The 18653-nt window shown below is 44.8% G+C and overlaps 1 protein-coding gene across 5 annotated transcripts in view; it reads left to right on the forward strand.

Moving 5' to 3' along the window:
- Nucleotides 1-9267: 9267 nt before the first annotated feature.
- Nucleotides 9268-18653, forward strand: part of COP1 (COP1 E3 ubiquitin ligase) — a 186622-nt gene continuing 177236 nt past the window's right edge. For 3 of the 5 annotated variants that reach the window (XM_067532416.1, XM_067532414.1, XM_067532415.1), the window contains exon 1: nt 9268-9986. In XM_067532416.1, the coding sequence (XP_067388517.1) occupies nt 9631-9986 (356 nt within the window). In that variant the 5' untranslated portion in view covers nt 9268-9630. The remainder of the gene's footprint in view (nt 9987-18653) is intronic. The other 2 variants (XM_067532411.1, XM_067532412.1) reach the window with 2 other exon arrangements.

Below are 18653 nucleotides of genomic sequence, written 5' to 3' on the forward strand. Positions count from 1 at the left end.
CTGCCCTCAGGCAGGCATTCACAGCCGTGAGCCTCTCCAGAAAGCGTGACAAATACCAATTATATCTCGTGGGTGACTCAGCCTGGATAGACACCAAATTCTTTTTCATTAACATGTTTCTAGTGGAGTTACATGAAGGATGAATTTGCCATGACTGTGCTCAGGAGAGGTATATTGGCAGAGAATTAGGCCTCAGGGATGCAATAGTAGGGGCTAGACAGGTCAGAAATGAGGTGCATTGGTAGAGCTATGTGAGGCACCAAGACTGGAATAGCAAGATACAAACTCTTGCGAATTTATCAAAGTAAAATTAAGCCTCATTAAATGATTTCATGATCTCACAATAGAATTCTCAAATGTCAGGATTTTTTTTCAGTTGCAGGGCTCTGGCTGTTAGTGCCAGGTGCAGCAGCCCCAAGTGCAGAGGGTCTCCTGCTATAAGCCCCAGGCAGCTGCTCCCCTGCCAGCCTGGGAAGTGTACCCCACTACAGCCTCTATGCCTGGGGTGGGTGAAGAACCCTAAGAGGAGCAGAAGTGAGGCTGGGAGGGCTGAACCATGGCTTGGGGCCTGCAGGGGGGGCTGTATTGGTGGGTTCTGAGCAGATGGGGTGAGTGCTGGGATAGTGAACTGAGGGTGGTGGGGGTCAATAGAGTACAGGGGCTGAACAGATGGGGTGGTGATGATGGGGGCTGAACTGAGGAGGGGTTGGAGGGGGAAAGAACTGATGGGGAACTAGGGGACAGGATTAATTGCTGGGTAGGAGACAGGCAGATGTGGAGGTGAGAGCTCCTTCAGCAGGGGCCAAAATCACCTTATCCAGTACATGTGGGAGAATGGGCAACACTTGTCACATGCACACACCCTGGGGATGGGCAGGGGGAATTAAAAAATCAAGAGACTGACCTAAAAAACAATGAGTTCTAGAAGGGTAGCCGTATTAGTCTGTTTTTAGCAAAACAACGGGAGTCCTGTGGCATCTTAAAGATTAACAAATTTATTTGGGCATAAGCTTTCGTGGGTAGAAACCCGCTTCGTCAGATGCAATATAATCTTTTTTTAAAATGTCATGATTTTGGGGGCCAATCTCATGATTTTTGATCTCTTGAAGGTAGCAATACCCGTAACAGACATCATCTTCCTATCCACCTGCAAACAAATGGACATCATACCTAATGGACTGAAAGTGAAAAATCCCTTATAATCGACATATTATACAGACTATAGTGGCAAATTGTGTCACACACTCTCTAAGAAACTAAGGAACCACCTGATCAGCATCCTGTACAGCAAACAGGAAAAGATCAAGAAAGAACTCTCAATGCTGAAAAGTCAAACTTCCACAGAAATTTCCACATGGTTGACCTTTACCAAAACAAGATGGTCCATTTACAACACACACTTTGCTCCTCTACAGAGGAAAAAGGACTCTAAACTATCGAAATTCCTACATACCACAAGATACCACAACTCTGCTCTGCTACTAACAATATTGTAAATCTGTATAGTTATACACTCAACCCACCAGAAGAATCTGTCTTTTCTCAGGGACTATCTTTCTGCCCCACCAACCCCACACACGTGATACAATTATGTGGTGACCTGGAATCCTACTTTTGCTGTCTCCGACTCAAGGAATATTTCCACCAAACCAATGAACAACACACTAACCCACAGATCCCTACCTACCAACGCTACAAGAAAAAGAATTCTGCATGGACTCCTCCTGATGGCCGAAACAACAGACTAGACTTTTACATAGATTGTTTCTGCCGACATGCACAAGCTGAGATTGTCAACAAACAACACCGCTTATCCCATAACCTCAGCCTTGCTGAATGCAATGCCATCCACAGCCTCAATAACAACTCTGACATCATAATCAAAGAGGCAGACAAAGGAGGCGCCATTGTCATCATGAATAGATTGGATTATGAACAGAAGGCTGCCAAACAACTCTCAAACACCACATTCTACAAGTCACTACTGTCCGATCCCACTGAAGAATACCAAAAGAAACTAAAACATCTACTTAATAAACTCCCTAAAGAAACACAGGAACAAATCTACACAGACACACCCCCCTGAGCCCCAACCAGGGTTATTCTATCTACTACCCAAGAGCCACAAACCTGGAAATCCTGGATGCCCTATCATCTCAGGCATTGGCACTCTCACTGCAGGACTGTCAGGCTATATGGACTCTCTCCTCAGGCCCTATGCCACCATCACTCCTAGCTATCTTTGTGATACCACTGACTTCCTGAGAAAACTACAACCCATCAGTGATCTCCCAGAAAACACCATTCTAGCCACTATGGATGTAGAAGCTCTCTACACCAACATTCCACATACAGATGGACTTCAAGCCATCAAAAACACTTTCCCCGATGATCATATGTCACACCTCACAGCTGAATTTTGTGACTTTGTCCTGACCCACAACTACTTCAGATTTGGAGCCAATCTATACCTCCAAGTCAGTGGTACAGCTATGGGCACCCGCATGGCCCCACAGTATGCCAACTTTTTTATGGCTGACCTTGAACAACGCTTCCTCAAAACTCGTCCCCTAACACCTCTTCTTTACCTACGCTACATTGATAACATTTTCATCATCTGGACCCACGGGAAAGAGTCCCTCAAAGAATTCCACCGGGATTTCAATAATTTCCATCCCAATACCAACCTCAGCCTGGACCAGTCTAAACAAGAAATCCACTTCCTGGACACTACAATAAAAATAAAGGATGGGCACATTAATACCACCCTATACCGAAAACCAACTGACCGCAATACGTATCTTCATGCTTCCAGCTTTCACCCTGGACACATTACACGATCCATTGTCTACAGCCAAGCCTTAAGATACAACTGGATTTGCTCCGATCCCTCAGACAGAGACAAACACCTACAGGATCTCTATGAAACATTCCTAAAAACTACAATACCCACCTGGAGAAGTGAAGAAATAAATTGACAGAGCCAGACAGGTACCCAGAAGTCACCTACTACAGGACAGACCCAACAAAGAAAACAACAGAACACTACTGGCCATCACCTACAGCCCCCAACTAAAATCTCTCCAGCACATCATTAAGGATCTACAACCTATCCTAGCAGATGATCCCTCACTTGCTCAAGCTGTGGGAGGCAGATCTATCCTTGCTTACAGATAGCCCCCCAACCTGAAGCAAATATTCACCAGCATACACCATACAAGAACACTAACAACCCAGGAACATACCCCTGCAACAAATCCCATTGCCAGCTCTGCCCACACATCGATTCTAGTGACACCATCACAGGTCCTAACCACATCAGCCACACTATAAGGAGCTCATTCACCTGCACATCTACTAATGTAATATATGCCATCATGTGCCAGCAATGCCATTCTGCCATGTATATTGGCCAAACTGGACTATCACTACACAAAAGGATAAATGGACACAAATCAGACATAAAAAATAATAACATCCATAAACCAGTGGGAGAACACTTTAATCTCCCAGGGCACACTGTCACTGTCCTGAAAGTTGCTGTACTTCTTCAAAAAAAACTCCAAAAACAGACTTCAAAGAGAAACTGCTGAGTTAGAAATGATCTGCAAACTTGACACATTCAAACTGGGTTTAAACAGAGATTTGGAATGGCTCTCTCATTACAAGAGGTAAATTGCTTTGCTCACCCATTCTCACCTCCTACTCAATGACTGTCATTAGACCTCAAGTACCCGGCTTTCATCCACCTCCCCCATTGTTCTCTATGCACTTGAATATGTATATGATGATCCTGTGTTTTTCATTTCTACCTCTGCATCTGACAAAGTGAGCTGAGCCTCACGAAAGCTTATGCCTGCTAAAATTAAATTTGTTAGTCTTTAAAGTGCCACAGAACTCTCGTTGTTTTTGCTGTATACAGACTAACACGGTTACCCCTCTGGAACTCTTATACCCAGCCCTGATTCTTTTGCTACTTAAAGGGAGCTCTTCCTCTATCCCAGTCTGCTCTACCCAAAGCAGCTAGTTGTAGTTGGAGCCCTCTTCTCTTGTAAGCCATACTCTGCAGCGTCCTGCTCCTTTTTATAGGGAATCCCTTGATTTAATCCAGGTGTGCCTTTTTAGTAACCAGGGTTGGCTAGCCTCATCCCTCCAACCCTTAAGGGGTGAATCACCTTATTACACTTCCGAAAGGATGTTAAGGGTGTAAAGTGAAGCATCCAAAAGTAAAGAAATACCAAAGATAAGGTTGCTCGTGCAAACTTAACTCTTCTTCTTGTGCATATTCATTATGATGTGGTCTTTAATTACATGCTTTTCACATATATTTTTCCCTGCAAACAGGGATTCACAGTATTGGGCACCAATTGAGAATTCATACAGTAATAGATCATAAATGAGACAGGGCTCCTTTGAGGTACTGCTTCAGTCCACACATATCCATACATTACAATTCAACTTCCACTCATCTTTCTTTCACGCACATAAACACAGACCTTTTCTGGTCCTCTGATATAGGCTCACATCTGCAGTGCCAGTGGAACATTGTGAGATCATTAGTAAAAACAAAGCCACTGTAATCCCACATCAAAATCAGTGAATATGCATGAAGTACTATTTAAAAAAATCTCATAACTTGGTCAAATCAAAACAAAGTTTCACCAGATTACTGAAAGGCCTATTTGTGACCAAGGGACTATATCTCACCCACATGTCAACTCTCTACCACCTACCATTGAGGAACTAGAGCTATTCAAACTCTATCTATCTATATTTGCCATTTTATATAAAATGGCAAAATTATTTCCCCCACTCTTGTAATTCTTGAAAATGATTGAACCATTTTTGCTCAGACTTTCCAAAATTTCTTCCCCAAAGATAAAAGTTGGGCATAGTTATAAAGAACTGAAAAAGACCCTTTAAATGGAAACCCTTGTACAATCTTAACCGTAATAAATATCACTCTACACCCTGCATTTGAAGCCTCGCTTGCACCCATGTTAAAATCCACCAAACTGAAAGAAAAACAAATAGAAGTTCCCAGAACTTCTGCTGTATTTCTCTTTCTCTTTCACTTATGCTTTGACTCCTTTTCTTCTATCTGGAGCAACCTATGTGGTAAATGACTAAACACTCTTTCAGCATAAAGTTCTAGATCTCAGAACCCTGGATCTTTGAGTCTTATTTCTTGTAGAATTTAAAGCTCAGAAAGACTCAGCCAAGTTTCTCCCAATTCCTCTTTGTAGATTCAGGAAGAGGCATATTTAGTGGTTTGAACATAAACCCAAGAGCCAAGAATCCTGGCTGGCTTTGCCTCTGATTTTCTTAGTGACTTGGGGAAATCACTTGTGGCCTGATTTTCAGAGACTCTGAGCACCTGCTGACTTTAAAATCAGGCTGTTAATCTATCTATGTCTCGGTTTCCCAATCTGTAACATATCATCTCTAATATCATCTGGTTAATTGAGAGTCCTAATGAAGTATTATTTATAAAGTTCTCTTAGATGCTCTGATGGAAGGTGTTGTATGTTTGTAATACAAATAAATAATACTGCTTTGCACTTCTATAGCACTTTTCATGCAAAGATATCCAAGAACTTTCCTAATGTTCATTTGTTAAGCCTCACAACACTCTGAATAGGTGTTATTATAGCTCTTGTTAGATACTATTATACCCACTGCTATTACAGTACCTATTATTTTACAGGTAGGGAACTTGAGGAAAAATGAAGGTAAGTGCCTTGTTCAAGTTTACAGAGTGAGTCAGCAGCAGTCAAGAACAGAGCCTAAGACAGTTGCCTGCTAGTCCTCAGTCTCAAACAACTAGCTGACACATCCTTTTATTTAGAAAAAGTGCCAGTCTTCCTTATGGTGAAGGACTGATGAGGCACATTGTCCCCAGTTATTTCTATGGTTGAGCTAGCAGTGATAATCAGAGTGTAGGACAGTAAATGGAGACAGTGCCATAAACGTCACAAACTCACAATTTACAGTAAGGAGGACTGATGTGTGCAAAATTACAGAAACATATATTTCTATTAAGGCTCATTCAGCTGCAAGCACACTCTCACTATTACTTCCTTCTAATGTTAAGATGCCCCAGTAATATTTGATTATGACTGAAAGTCTCTCTTTTTGGTTTGGAATGTATTCTTAGTACATCACCTTCTGAATAGGATAATAACTACACAACTAACCTTGACACTGTGATATTGTGGAGCCTGGAATATGAAATATTGTGAGTGTGGCAGAGAGAAGACTCCAAATTTTCAAGAGGTAGAAATCCATGTACCGGTGCCTGCAAAGGTGCACCTTCAATTGTGTGTGCATATATTGCAGTTGCATATGCAGTGCAAATGATTACATGTGCCAATGTGGAGTTAGGTGTGTAATTTGCCTAATTTGTGTATGCAATCACAATAAATGCATGTGCAGTACACTGGCCTAATGAGTTTGATCAGAGCTCCCTCTAGAGGCTGGTCCCAGCGACCATACAGCCTATTACTAGCTCACAGGTAGAGAAGATGCACGGTGGATGAAGTAATGTCTTTTATTGGACTAACTTTTGTTGGTGAGAGAGACAAACTTTCAAGCTGCACTGAGCTCTTCTTCAGGTCTGGGGAAAGGTGCGACTTGAAAGCTTATCTCTCTCACCAACAGATGTTGGTCCAATAAAAGTTATTACCTCATCCATCTTGTCTCTCTCATATCCTGGGATGGACACGGCTACAAGTACACTGCATAGGTAGAGAAAATATTAAACTCAAGTGGCAGAGACTTGCTTTTTTGATGCTGATGGTGCGGAGTTCAATTCTTATTCACAACCATGGTGTTTATACGCGTATGCTGCGAAGGCTAGTCATCCATGTATAGTAATGGGTGGACTTCCGCACATGCATTGGCTTGGATTGGTTTATTTTACTGCAATAACATTCTTAAAAGATACTATTTTATTTTTAATCTCTGCAATTTTTTTGGATAGATGCAAATATCTAAAAGTTATTCATAGGAACTTTGGGAGCAAAGTAGGTTACAGACATTTCACTAGTTGCTCTCAGCCTGTAAATTTTGGTTCTGTGTCTCAATCTTCAGTTTTGCAGGAGCAGGAGTTGATGTGGAAAGTAAATGGTACTGTTAAGAGTCTATCTTTCTTTTTTTCTCTCTCCCCCTTCACATAAAAAACCCTTTTTACTGTGGCTGTGTTGTCTTCTGAATTTCTTTCCTTATTTGCTCTTCTTTTGCTTTTATTTTGCGCTTTCCCTACTTCACTCTCATCAGGTGCTTTTTCCCTTTTTTGTCAGGTTCCCAATGTACAGATCTTGCAGAAGGAATATAGGATTATTTCTAAAGTATCAATGTATTTTCACATGGAGATGGTTGCAAAAGGCAATTAAGTGAAACAGAATTCTAGTCACTTTCTCTTTCCAGCTGGCTCCATATATACAGAGTAGCTGAAGAACCCTGCTCAGTTTCTCTTCACAAGCTAGAATGCCACCCAGTTCACATTTTCTCTAATTTGGTGTGCTTCAGTTTTGAGTGTCCAATCTGAGACACTTTCTTGTGTTAGATTTCCACAGGTGTTGATTAAGCAGAACAAGATCTGGATGGTGCTAGTGATGGGAGGGTAAACATGACAATATGGGAGAGGGGCAGGAGGAAGACTGAGGGAAGCTACACGGGAACATAGGGTGCAGGAAAGAGAATGATGGCAATTAATGGGATTGTAGAATGCAAGAAGAAGACTAAAAGGGACTGGGAATAAGGGGACCGAGATAGAGAAGGGGAGGAGCATGTTGGGGCAAAAAACTATGCGAGTGCATAGCGGTAGAGAGACCTGGATGGACATTGCAGCAGAGGAGAAAGGGAACAGCTGGTAGGAGGGAGAGGGAGGCAGTTCAGTGGTAAAGGAGGAGGAAAAGGTTACAGAAAACAGTTACCATTGCAGAGCTTTAAGAAAGGATGAGTGGACTCCCCATTCAAACAGCCAGGATGGGAGGATCCCTTTTTTGTGTGCATTTAATGGTGAATTTTGAACCTAAATAAACACACCTATGTTAGGGATTTGCAGTTTCTCTCTAATGGCTCAAAAATCCCAAGAAAGGTCACAAACAAAGTATTTAAAAAAAACCTCAGGACTTTAAACCAATTGTATGCTTTTTTTGGGTGGGTAGGGGTCAGACTCATGATTTTTGAATGCTTGGGGGTTAGTACTGCATTTTGATAAACCTAAATATTGGAGGTTGAACATTTTGGTAATGTGCCTTTACACTAATTAAAGTGCATTGGACTAGGCAGAAATTTAATAGATTTCAGGGATGAGTATAAAAACAGAAGCTCTTTCTTCTATAGTTACAGTAAGTAAAATAGTGCTTTCTCTTTCCATAGTGCCTTTCACTGGTAAATTGCAAAGTGCTTTACAAATGTTAACTGGTGAGTCCTCCTAGCACCCCTGCGAGGCAGTGAGTGGGTAGCACCCATTTTACAGATGGGGCAGCTGAGGCACAGGGAGGTTAATGGCCAGATTTGAGCACCCATTGCTCCCTCTGAAATCCATCAGTGCTCAGCATCTCTGAAAGTCAGGCTGTAAGTGATCTGTTCAAGGTCACACAGCAAGGTGGATAGAGCTGGGGACAGACCCCAGAAGCGACCACTTGTCCCATCATAGCACGGATGAGGCTGTAAGAAAAGGGGCCCATGACTGTTGAGGAAACCGGGTTAACGCCCCCAGCAGCTTTCCATAGCTGCCACAGATCTGAAGGGTGTGTGACCCCACGGGCCAGGCTGCAATGCCCCTCACTTGCCTTTGGCCCAGCCGCCCTCCCTCACGATGGGCGGCTGGGCCAAATCGACGCCAGTGGCCTTGCACCCCGATGCCCAGGCTCAGTCACGTCCCTCACTCCCCGTGAGCCCTGCTGCCCCTCCATCCCCTGACGGGCCAGAACTGGACAAGGCCGGAGTTGGGGAGCTGCGTGGGCCAGAGCCCCCCTAGTGCTGGCCTTGCTACACGGGGCGGCGCCTCCTCTGCCGTGGAGCGCAGCGAAGGCTGGCCTGGGGCTGGGAGTCAGGCAGGGGGAGGCCCCAACGCGGTGCCTATAGCGGGAGGCGGGGAGACTGGGAGAGGCAGACTCCGCCCCCTAGCCTGTCTGAGCTGGGGCGGAGCCAGCTCCAGCTAGAGGGTAAAAGGTCCGTCCGCCTCAGCGAGCCGCGCATGCGCTTTCGTTCTCTGCCGCCGCCGCCAGAGTCCCCTCCTCGCCATCGCCAACCGGGCGCAAGCGCGGAGTGATCCCTCCCTCCCTCCCGATCCGCTGCTGCTACTGTCTCCCCCAGCGGGCCTGTCAATAAAGATTCAACAAGGCCGGCTTCGGCCCGCGCGGACTCGCTCGGAGTCCTGTTGGGCAGCGGTGGGGGCTGGGTCGCCGCAGCAGGTCCGCGTTGGCGCTGCCGGTGGGGGCCGATAAAGTTGCAGGCGCCACCGGCCGGCTCGTGCAAGCGGCCTCCCTTAGCCCGTCGTTCGCTGGTGTGCGTGCTTGCTTTGAACAAACTTTATTGTTCCCAGTGGCGGCGACGGCGCGTAGGATGCGCTGAGGCTCTCCCCCGCCCCGCCACCCTGGGCCCGGCTTCGGCCTCGGCATGTCAGGTAGCCGGCAGCAGCAGCAGCACCCCCCGGCCGGGCAAGGCGCCGCGGCCTCAGCGGCCGCCGCCAGCGCCGCGGTCACTGCGGCTTCCTCATCGTCGTCGGTGGCGCCGGGCTCCTGCTCTTCGTCCGCGGGGCTGGGGGGTCCCGCGCGGCCTGTGCTGGTGGCGGCCGCCGTCTCGGGCTCCGGGGCTCCGGCCTCTGGGCTTTCCCGGCTGGCGGGGGTGGCTAGGCCCGGCGGCAGCGGCGGCGGCTCCTCGTCGGGCGGCGGCAGCAGGAAGAGGCCGCTGCTGACCCCGCTCTGCAACGGGCTCCTCAACTCGTACGAGGACAAGAGCAACGACTTCGTCTGGTGAGTGTGGCTGGGCCCGGGCGAGGGGCGGAAAAACACCCCTCGAGTCCCCATTGCCAGCGAGGCTCTCCCGGGGGAGGGGCTGGGATTGGGACTGGTGGTGGGAGGTGTTGGTGGGTGGTCTGGGTAGGTGAGGGTTGGTGGTGGGGTGCTGGAGTGGGGGTGGGACTGTTCCTACATGTTGCTTACACTTTGTAGGCCTAACAAGGGACTGTCTATCCGCACCCCGCTATGGAAGCTCTCTCCTCTTCCTCAAGTGCCATCTCTGCAGGTTTCAGTGTGATCCCAAATTCATACATCCGGACTGATAACATCAAGGTGTTTTCACCTGATGCACAGTACGCTGGGGCCCAGGTATGTTGTGGCCAGGTGCAGGTTTCAGAGATAGACTTCCCATTGGGCATACTCCTAGTCCTCAAGAGCTCAGTCTTGGGAGGCTGCCAGTAAGAGTGAACCAGCTGATCATAGTTCTTATAGGGCACCAGGGGAGAACTTGTCTACTGTGCAAAATGCAGTTTGTGTCAGTTATGCCTACAATGAATGTTTTATATAAGGGTAGTTGTGTTTTAAATTAGTTAACTGGCTGTTCTTAACCTTAAATTCACTTTAAATGTGGTTATCCTCATCTGTGCTAGTGTTGTACCTTGTGTGAGTTAATGTTTTCTAATATAATGCCATTTTACAGTAGAGAAAAGCTCTACAATAATGGGTCTTTTAGATTGTTCACCAGAAAACTGGACTACACCTGTAAGCAAACAGGTAACTGGTATAGAACACAGAGAACTGGTGAGACAAGTGTTCTGCCTAGATGAAGTTTCAAGGTGCCCAAGTACAGCAAGTTGCCATAGCTAACTGTGAAGTTATAATGGCAGGGGTCACTGTGGTGAGATCTGCATCTGGAAAGAATAGTTTCTGTAGATGGAAAAAATAAATGACATGGCTTCTACCTGCTACCTAAGCATCCAGAAAGAGTAATAGAGTCCTTATCACTACAAAGTGTAAAACATAGTGGCAATGGTCAATCATATACCTCCAACAGAGAGTGAGCTCACAGCTCTTGTTCAGTGCCTAAATTCTTTTCCTTACATATTTGGCATTACTTTCTTCTTACCTGTGTTGAGCCATTTCTAACTAGTTAACTACCTCTGTGTATTGAGAGCTCCGAAACTGCAGTATCCGCATGTAACCAAAAGGCAATGCATACCTGAGCAACTTCCTCATGTTGATGTTGCCAACAAAAATGATAGTCTTCCTAAGTATGCATAAACAGTGAATGGGAATAGTGAAAAGATGGAACTGCAAGTATAAGATAGCCTTTAGGAGAAAGAGTAAGCACTCTTTGTCAGCCTTTAGCACCTCGGACAGGAAGGAACCCGCTGAAGGACTTTCCTGTCTACTCCTAAGAGATTCTGAAGGTGAGTCAACAATCTTTTGGTCATTGGTGTGGAAGGCTGCTGATAGAACTAACAGAATCAGCACGGATTTGTCTGTTTTCTGGAAAGGTCAATAACAAATAGCATGTGTGTCAGACCAACACCTAAAATCAGACCAGTAGGGAATGTGAACTGTGATGATAAAGATGTACTACTTATTCTCCAAAAATGGTAGGTTAAAATAGACTAGGTCTTAACCATGAGATGGCTTCTTAAGGAAGCTCCTTGCTGTCACTGGTGGCAATCTGCCTTTAAAAAAGAAAGCCTTAACAATTCCTATCCTTAGAGACCAGCTGGGAGGTTTGGGTCCCATGTCACCTACAAGAGGCAAAGGTTTAACTAACAGGTGGTTGAATGCAATGAAGTATAATCAGACCATGTGGGTGAGTGGCAGTGCACCATTTTTAGAGTGATACTGGTGATGGTGGTATGGTGGTGGTGTATGCTGAAGATTTAGACTCTTCAGTGAAGTCAGACTGGTGGAATATTAATGGCTTTTGTGGGGGGTGGCTGCTTACAAGACTGCTCTGAATGGCTTTTGGTATTTGGGTTTAGGATTTGGTGGAAGTTCTCTATTGCTATTTGTGCTTTGGTAGCATACAAAGGCTCCAATCAGGCTTGGGGGCCCCATTGTGATGGATGATGTAGCTACACATTGAAACCTTCTCTCAACAGGGATTGTCTTGCTAGCCAAATAGATGAGACGGGCAAAGGGTCGTAGAAAGGAAGTATTATCCCTGTTGCACAGATAGAAAACTGAAGCTATTGAGTGGGGTATTTATAATTTGAGAGGAGTGGCCACAGAAGTTGAGTGGCTTGCTCGGTGTCACAGTGTGTTAGTGGCAGAACTGGGGACAGAATAGAATCCATGTCTGTTAACTCCCAGTCCCCTCCAAATACTTGAGAACACTACCAAGATTAAGGAGATATGATTGGATTTTGGTTTTTGATTGGAAACGGTGGGTGCAGGTGGAGTGTTGACAACTTTTTGTGAGATGAGGGATGGTTTAGTTGGAAGATAGTGCTGTTGGCGTGGATGTTAGTGAGGGGGAGTTGGTTGGGAGATGTCCCAGTTGAGGAATTGATGGTTGGGGGACATGATCCCCTATCTAGAATACTTATGATCAATTTAAGCATAGCATAGCTTTAAACAGACCGAGCGGGAAGGGAAGAAGGTTAAAGGGAAGAGAGGTCAAAGCATGCAACAATAAGAACATGTGGCTCATTGACTTGATCAAAACAATTGATGGCTTAGCAATTATTCTTGATCTTTTCAAAAGATTCATAACTAATCTTACTTTAAAACTTCTTCAGTTGAGTCCAATCCACATTTTGAAGAGAGCATATACACAATTAGCCACATTCTGTCTCTAGAGTGCAGTTGGCTGAGCAGAGGAAGAACTTAACAAAGTAACAATCAGGGAAAAACTTTTATTTTGCTGTTCAGTGGCATTTATAGGGAAACTATATATGATTCACATTTAATTTGTCTGGATTTTCAGTTGGTATGGTCTTTTGTGGGCAAAAGGTATTTCCCTAACCATTTTAACACTTATGAAATAATGTTATCCTCAAAACATAGTTTCCCTATCAATTGGTTACAATAACATTAGGGTAATGCTATATCTGTGTGGCCCAGAGGTAAAAATCTAAACTGGGCGACTCTTTGGAGTTGTGTACAAGGTATGAAAAGTCAAATGTGTGTGATTTCAGAGCCCTGGACTTTATATAAATAAGCTTTGAGAGAGGCCAATCTGAGAAGGAAAAATTTCCCATAAAGACACAACTCAGTAAATGAGATGCTTTTCAGAACACAGTATGCTACAGGGAACAATTGATGATCTGTCTGCATGTGGACCATGACTTATAACTAGAGGTACACCTGTAAGATCTGTGGTGGCTTTTGTCTATATTTCAACTTCAGTCTGGTATCGACATGTTTGAGTGAGTGGGATTTGCAAAGGTGCATGCAGAAATTGTGCTTAGTATTAGTGGTGTTTATAACCTCTGCGCATTACTTTGAAAATGCTTACTCAGCAGTGCAATAGCTAAGCTGCAATGTGAATTTTGGCCTGCGTTGCTGGTTTGGATTGTGAAATGTTTAGCAAACAATACACTGTTGAAGTGTCTCCAGTGTACAATTTTGCAGTACATTTCAGCCACTATATGGAGATACAAAGTGGAGAAACCTGTGCTCAGGATATGAGTTTATTTGTGTTGGTGAATACTTTTTTCTAGTGTAGTAGCATTAGGAGTTTCTGTCCTCTGTGTTAATATTGGATGTAGTGTTTAAATACAGGATTAAAGTTCTATCAGGCTTTTTTCTCCAGTTGTCTTTGTGGAAGTTGATGAGAGAAGGAAGCCTCTGATCATGGAGGATTTTCTCCCCTGACCTTGCGACATACTTCACTCTTTAGTACTCTTTTCTCAGTCCCACGTTAACCCTGAAGAACAGAACTCTTTTCAGAATGGTGCCACTACTGCAGCTGCTTGAGAGCAGAGTATGTTGCCTCTTCAGTGACTAGTGTTTTATAGCAGTACTTATTTCTGAGCTCTTAGAACAAACAGCAAGACTTGGACATTGCTTGTGCACTGAGTTTTGTTTGCAGATTTGAAGTTTGGAAGCTCATTACTCTGCTTATAGTCCTTTCATTTGAAAAGTCAAGAGGATGATAAATCTCTTTAATGAGAAGAAAATATAAGCTCTATTTACAGGAGTGTTCAGAAACCTGTTTATCCTAATGGCAGACATAGACCTGTCCACAGTAATTCATGAATTTGTGACCTCCAGGCTCAATTTGTAATATGCTGTATTTGGGGAAGGCATCCACAAATGCTAAAACTACAGCTGGTGTAAAAACACAGCAGCCCATCTGCTGACTCATACAGATTGCCAGAACCACATCATCTATTACTGCACTATCTACCCATCAAAGACTGGATCAAATTCAAAGGCCTAATCTTGATCATTGCCTGGCACCAGTTCATCAGAGACCTTCATCTAAAACACCATCTTCTTCTGCAAATATGACTTCCAGAGTTTGCTGCGATCCTCTTGGGGGACAAACTCTCAACAGCTGGGGTAAGACTAGTATACGTAGGAGACAAGAGCCTGTTCAGAAGCGGCACAGTTCAGTCTGTGGAACTTCCTGCCACAATAGCTGAGGATAACAACATAACCACATTCTGGACAAAATGCAAGACTCATCTCTTTGACATAGTTGCCCCATAAAGAAACAGTCACTATAATATGCTGTGCTATTAGAATGAGAGAGAAGAATAGAAGGACGAGAGAGAAACTACAGTGGATTCTACCTGTTGCTATAAAGGAAGAGCTACAGAACAACTGTGTGTGTGTGTGTGTGTGTGTGTGTGTGTGTGTGCGCGCCACTTGTATAGAACACTTAAGATTTATAAGGTGTTTGGATATCATTGTGATGGGTACAATAGAACAGTCTGGGACAGTGATCTTCACTATTTTTCAAACGGGAGCAAAAATCCTTCAATGTGAGAGTTGGTGACTCCTGCCTTTGGGGAGGCTGGGCTGGGCCCCTTCTCTGAGGCCCCGCCCATGCCCTTCCCCCCATTCCCTTCCCATTGTCTGCTTTCCTCACTTGAGCCAAACCACATTACCTCCTTGTCTCAGCTGAGTCAGGATGATCCCTGCCCAGCTCGGCTCAGCAGCCCAGCCCCAGGATGTGTTTTTTCCACTGGGCCAAGCGATCAGCCTGGTGCTTCAGTCCATCCCCCAGCCCAGGTCTGATCCCTCCCTAGCAGCAGCCAGGGGCTCACCTGAACTTAGTCCCCAGGCTGTTGGGGGGGGTCCCAGGAAACTTCCCCCTCACACCTGGAAGGAAAGTCAGGGTGGGGGTGGTGGAGCTGTGAGGCGAGGACAGGCTCTCCACATTGGCGGCGCAACCACCCTGCAGGGGAGAGGAGGAAGAGCCGCCCTCTCTGCGCTCCCGGGACCCTGCGAGGCAGTGAGTGAGTTGCTCACTGGCAGGTCAGCACCGCATGGGGCGGGGGAGCTGAGGCCAGCAGCTGAGTTAGTGCTGGGAGCAGCGGCCACAGGAGCAGCAGGGATGCTGATGGAAGTACTCACCTCTGCTTCCAGGTGACTCACACCTCCCTCCCGCAGCAGTGTTGCCTCCTGGTGGTTTTGCTCCCTCTTCTGAGATCCACCCCCCATTAAGAGGTGTGAGCAGCAGGCAGGGGGAGCCGCCTGGGGAGGTGGCGACACTACTAAAAGGCAACGCCACTAACCGGGAAGGGGAGCGGCTGCAGCCCTGCTGCTCCTCCATGTCACCAGGAAGCAAAGAGTTTCGCTCAGTGCCTCTCCCACTCCTGTGGGAGTGCTGCTCCCAGCAGTAACTCAGCTGCTGGCCTTGGCTTCCCCCCGCCCCAGACGGTGCTGACCTGTCCGGTGTCACTGCCTCACAGGGCCTGGCTGGGAGCATGGAGAGTGGAGGGGGTGGCTCTTCCCCTTCTCCCTGGATTGGTGGGCTGCGCTGCCCGTGTGGAGAGCCCCTTCTTGCCCCGCACAGCTCCGTCCCCTCTCGCTCCAACTTTCCAGGTGTGTGGGGGGCGGAGTTAGTCAATTAGTCAGGGAGCTGCACTTAGGGTCGATATGAGCCGCCACTGGCACGCAGGCCTTTCAATGAAGAACACTGTTCTAGAAGAAATTTTCCAAGCAGTATAGGGATTTAGGGACATGTTCCATTAAAATTAATGGAAGATATGTCTAAGTCTGCTAGGCCACTCTGAAAATCTCAATCATAAGAGCGGCCATACTGGCTTAGACCAATGGTCCATCTGGGTCCATCTAGCCCAGTATCCTGTCTTCTGACAGTGGCCAATGCCAAGTGCTTCAGAGGGGATGAATAGAACAGGTTTTAATCATCAAGTGATCCATCTCATTGGCCATTCTCAGCCTCTGGTAAACAGCAATCCCTGCCTATCCTGGCTAATAGCCATTGATGGACCTATCCTCCATGAATTTATCTACTTCTTTTTTGAACCTCATTTGAAGGAGTTCCACAGGTTGACTACGTAATGTGAAGAAATACTTCCTTTTGTTTGTTTTAAACCTGGTACCTATTAATTTTATTTGGTGATCCCTAGTTCTTGTGCTGAGAAGGAGTAAATGACACTTCCTTATTTACATTCTCCACACCATTCATGATTTTATAGACTCCATCAAAGAGAAATAAGATGTTTGGGGCCTTCTAAATATCTAAAGACTTTCATGTCAGATCACTATATGTAGTACTAAAACTGCAGCTACTGATGGAGAGTGGGTTTTTCTACTTACAAAAGTGGATTTGACTTGCTGATGCAATTTGTATCCCTTTCACCTGAGATTGCCATTTAAGGAAATGGATCAGGAATAAGGATTTGTCTACATGGGGAAATTGACCAGAGTAATTATTCTGCTACAGCTATGTGGGGTCATTTTCTCTGAGTAGAGAAGCCCGAAGACTTTTCAGCTACTTTCTTCCTTCCCTTCTTTACCCCTCATGTGGTTAATTACAATTTTTTGGTAAGTTTGTTTTCATACATTGGCTACTTTGGAATTCCTATAGGCTTTCTTTTACTGTCCTGCAGGAAATCTGCCTCTTTTTGGGTGATCATTCTCCTCCTCATCCCCCATGCTTCCACTGGGGCAGGATGAACACTTCCCCTCCCCGCCCCATTCTTTACCAAGCTTGTGCCATAGTGTTAGTATTTTAATGAGAGTACCGCCAATCAACCTCAGTTTAGATTTATTTTGACTGTTCACTCACCTCCCTGTTCATTTTTTGCCTTACTTTTTTGTTGTTGGACTGTGTGTATGTTAGAGTACATTTTGTAATCTGTGCACTAGCTGAAAGTGGAGATGTATTTTTTGTGGTATGAACCTTCCAGTTTTGAAGCACATGATACCAGATTTCAGTAAATACTATGACAAATTAAAACCTTCATTTCTCATACACTTGAAACCTGCTCCCAACATTGAGTTGTCTGGAACTTCAAAGCATGGCTTTTCATGATTCTATATGGTCTTAGTCAGTGAATCATTTTATACTACATCCATGTGGTTTCCTGAGGCTTTTGGTTTCTTGCCTTTGTAATGCTGTTGGTCCCCTTGAAGTCAGTGAATTAGGAAGCTTCAGTCTGTATTTGTAATGTCAGTTAGGTGAACAGATACTATTTAGGACTTTGCTGTTAGGTTTTTAAGGCATTTTTTAAGTTTAAGGTTTTTAAGTTTGACATATTTTTGTATAGCCACTTACATTTCAGGCAGCCAGTGGTGACTGACAACTATTAGAAGGCACTAATCTAGCTTCTGCTTAGAAAACATCAAGCACTGCTGGGAAGCAATATTTTAATAATGGAAATATCAGGCTTCATTAAGAATGATCTGGGACTTCGTATGTGTGTGTTGCAAGATCTGAGCGCTCTCTTCTTCAGCTGTTTTGGCTCTGCCACTTATCCATTCAGGTTGATTTGAAGAAGATTCATTTGGAGAACAACATAGTCTTGGATTGCTATCAGGTAAAGATAAACTCTGAGTTAGCTCAACTCTGTCATGTTACAGACCAAAAAGCATCGTCGCCTTGCTGTCTCACTGCAGTTTCCAAACTCAGCACATCAGAGGCATGCTGGAAGTGACCTTATTGGTCTCATGGGAGAAATGGTTTTATAAATGCATGTGTTTAGAACATCTTATTTGGACATTACATTCCATGGACACACTGTCCACTTCATGTGAATGAACATGGTATCAAGAAGAAAGAGATTTGAGTGAAGTTTTTTTTAAATAAACATGGGGAGCAACCAATCTGGTATCCTCAAATCCATGCAAAACCTTGATAATTCTTAATGATTCTTTTAGTCTTTAAAGATCTCTCCCTCTCCTACAATTAATATATTCTTGTTTGCTAATCTTATTCTTATAGTAATTCTTCTAATTTGAATAGTGCCTTGACATTAAATGATTATTAGCGGGGAGACATTGGTTTCAACTCTGAAGTTGGATGCTAATCAAAATGGACAGAAAAATTACGTGACCCAAAATGAACCTGCTACTTCAGATTAAGGCTATTCCATGCTACTTTCTCATTTCTTTTTTAGTTCTCATGCTGACGAAGGGCCTAAATGTTCTGTAGTTTTGGTGCAAGCTATTTTTTAAGTGTAGTTTGTTGGACCTCAAACTAAATAGTATTAAATGCATGATTCAGCTGCAGAATACCTA

This window comes from Emydura macquarii, unplaced genomic scaffold (assembly GCF_026122565.2).
Source record: "Emydura macquarii macquarii isolate MOO-44397 ecotype Brisbane River unplaced genomic scaffold, CSIRO-AGI_Emac_v2 contig_3287, whole genome shotgun sequence".
Classification (NCBI taxonomy): domain Eukaryota; kingdom Metazoa; phylum Chordata; order Testudines; family Chelidae; genus Emydura; species Emydura macquarii.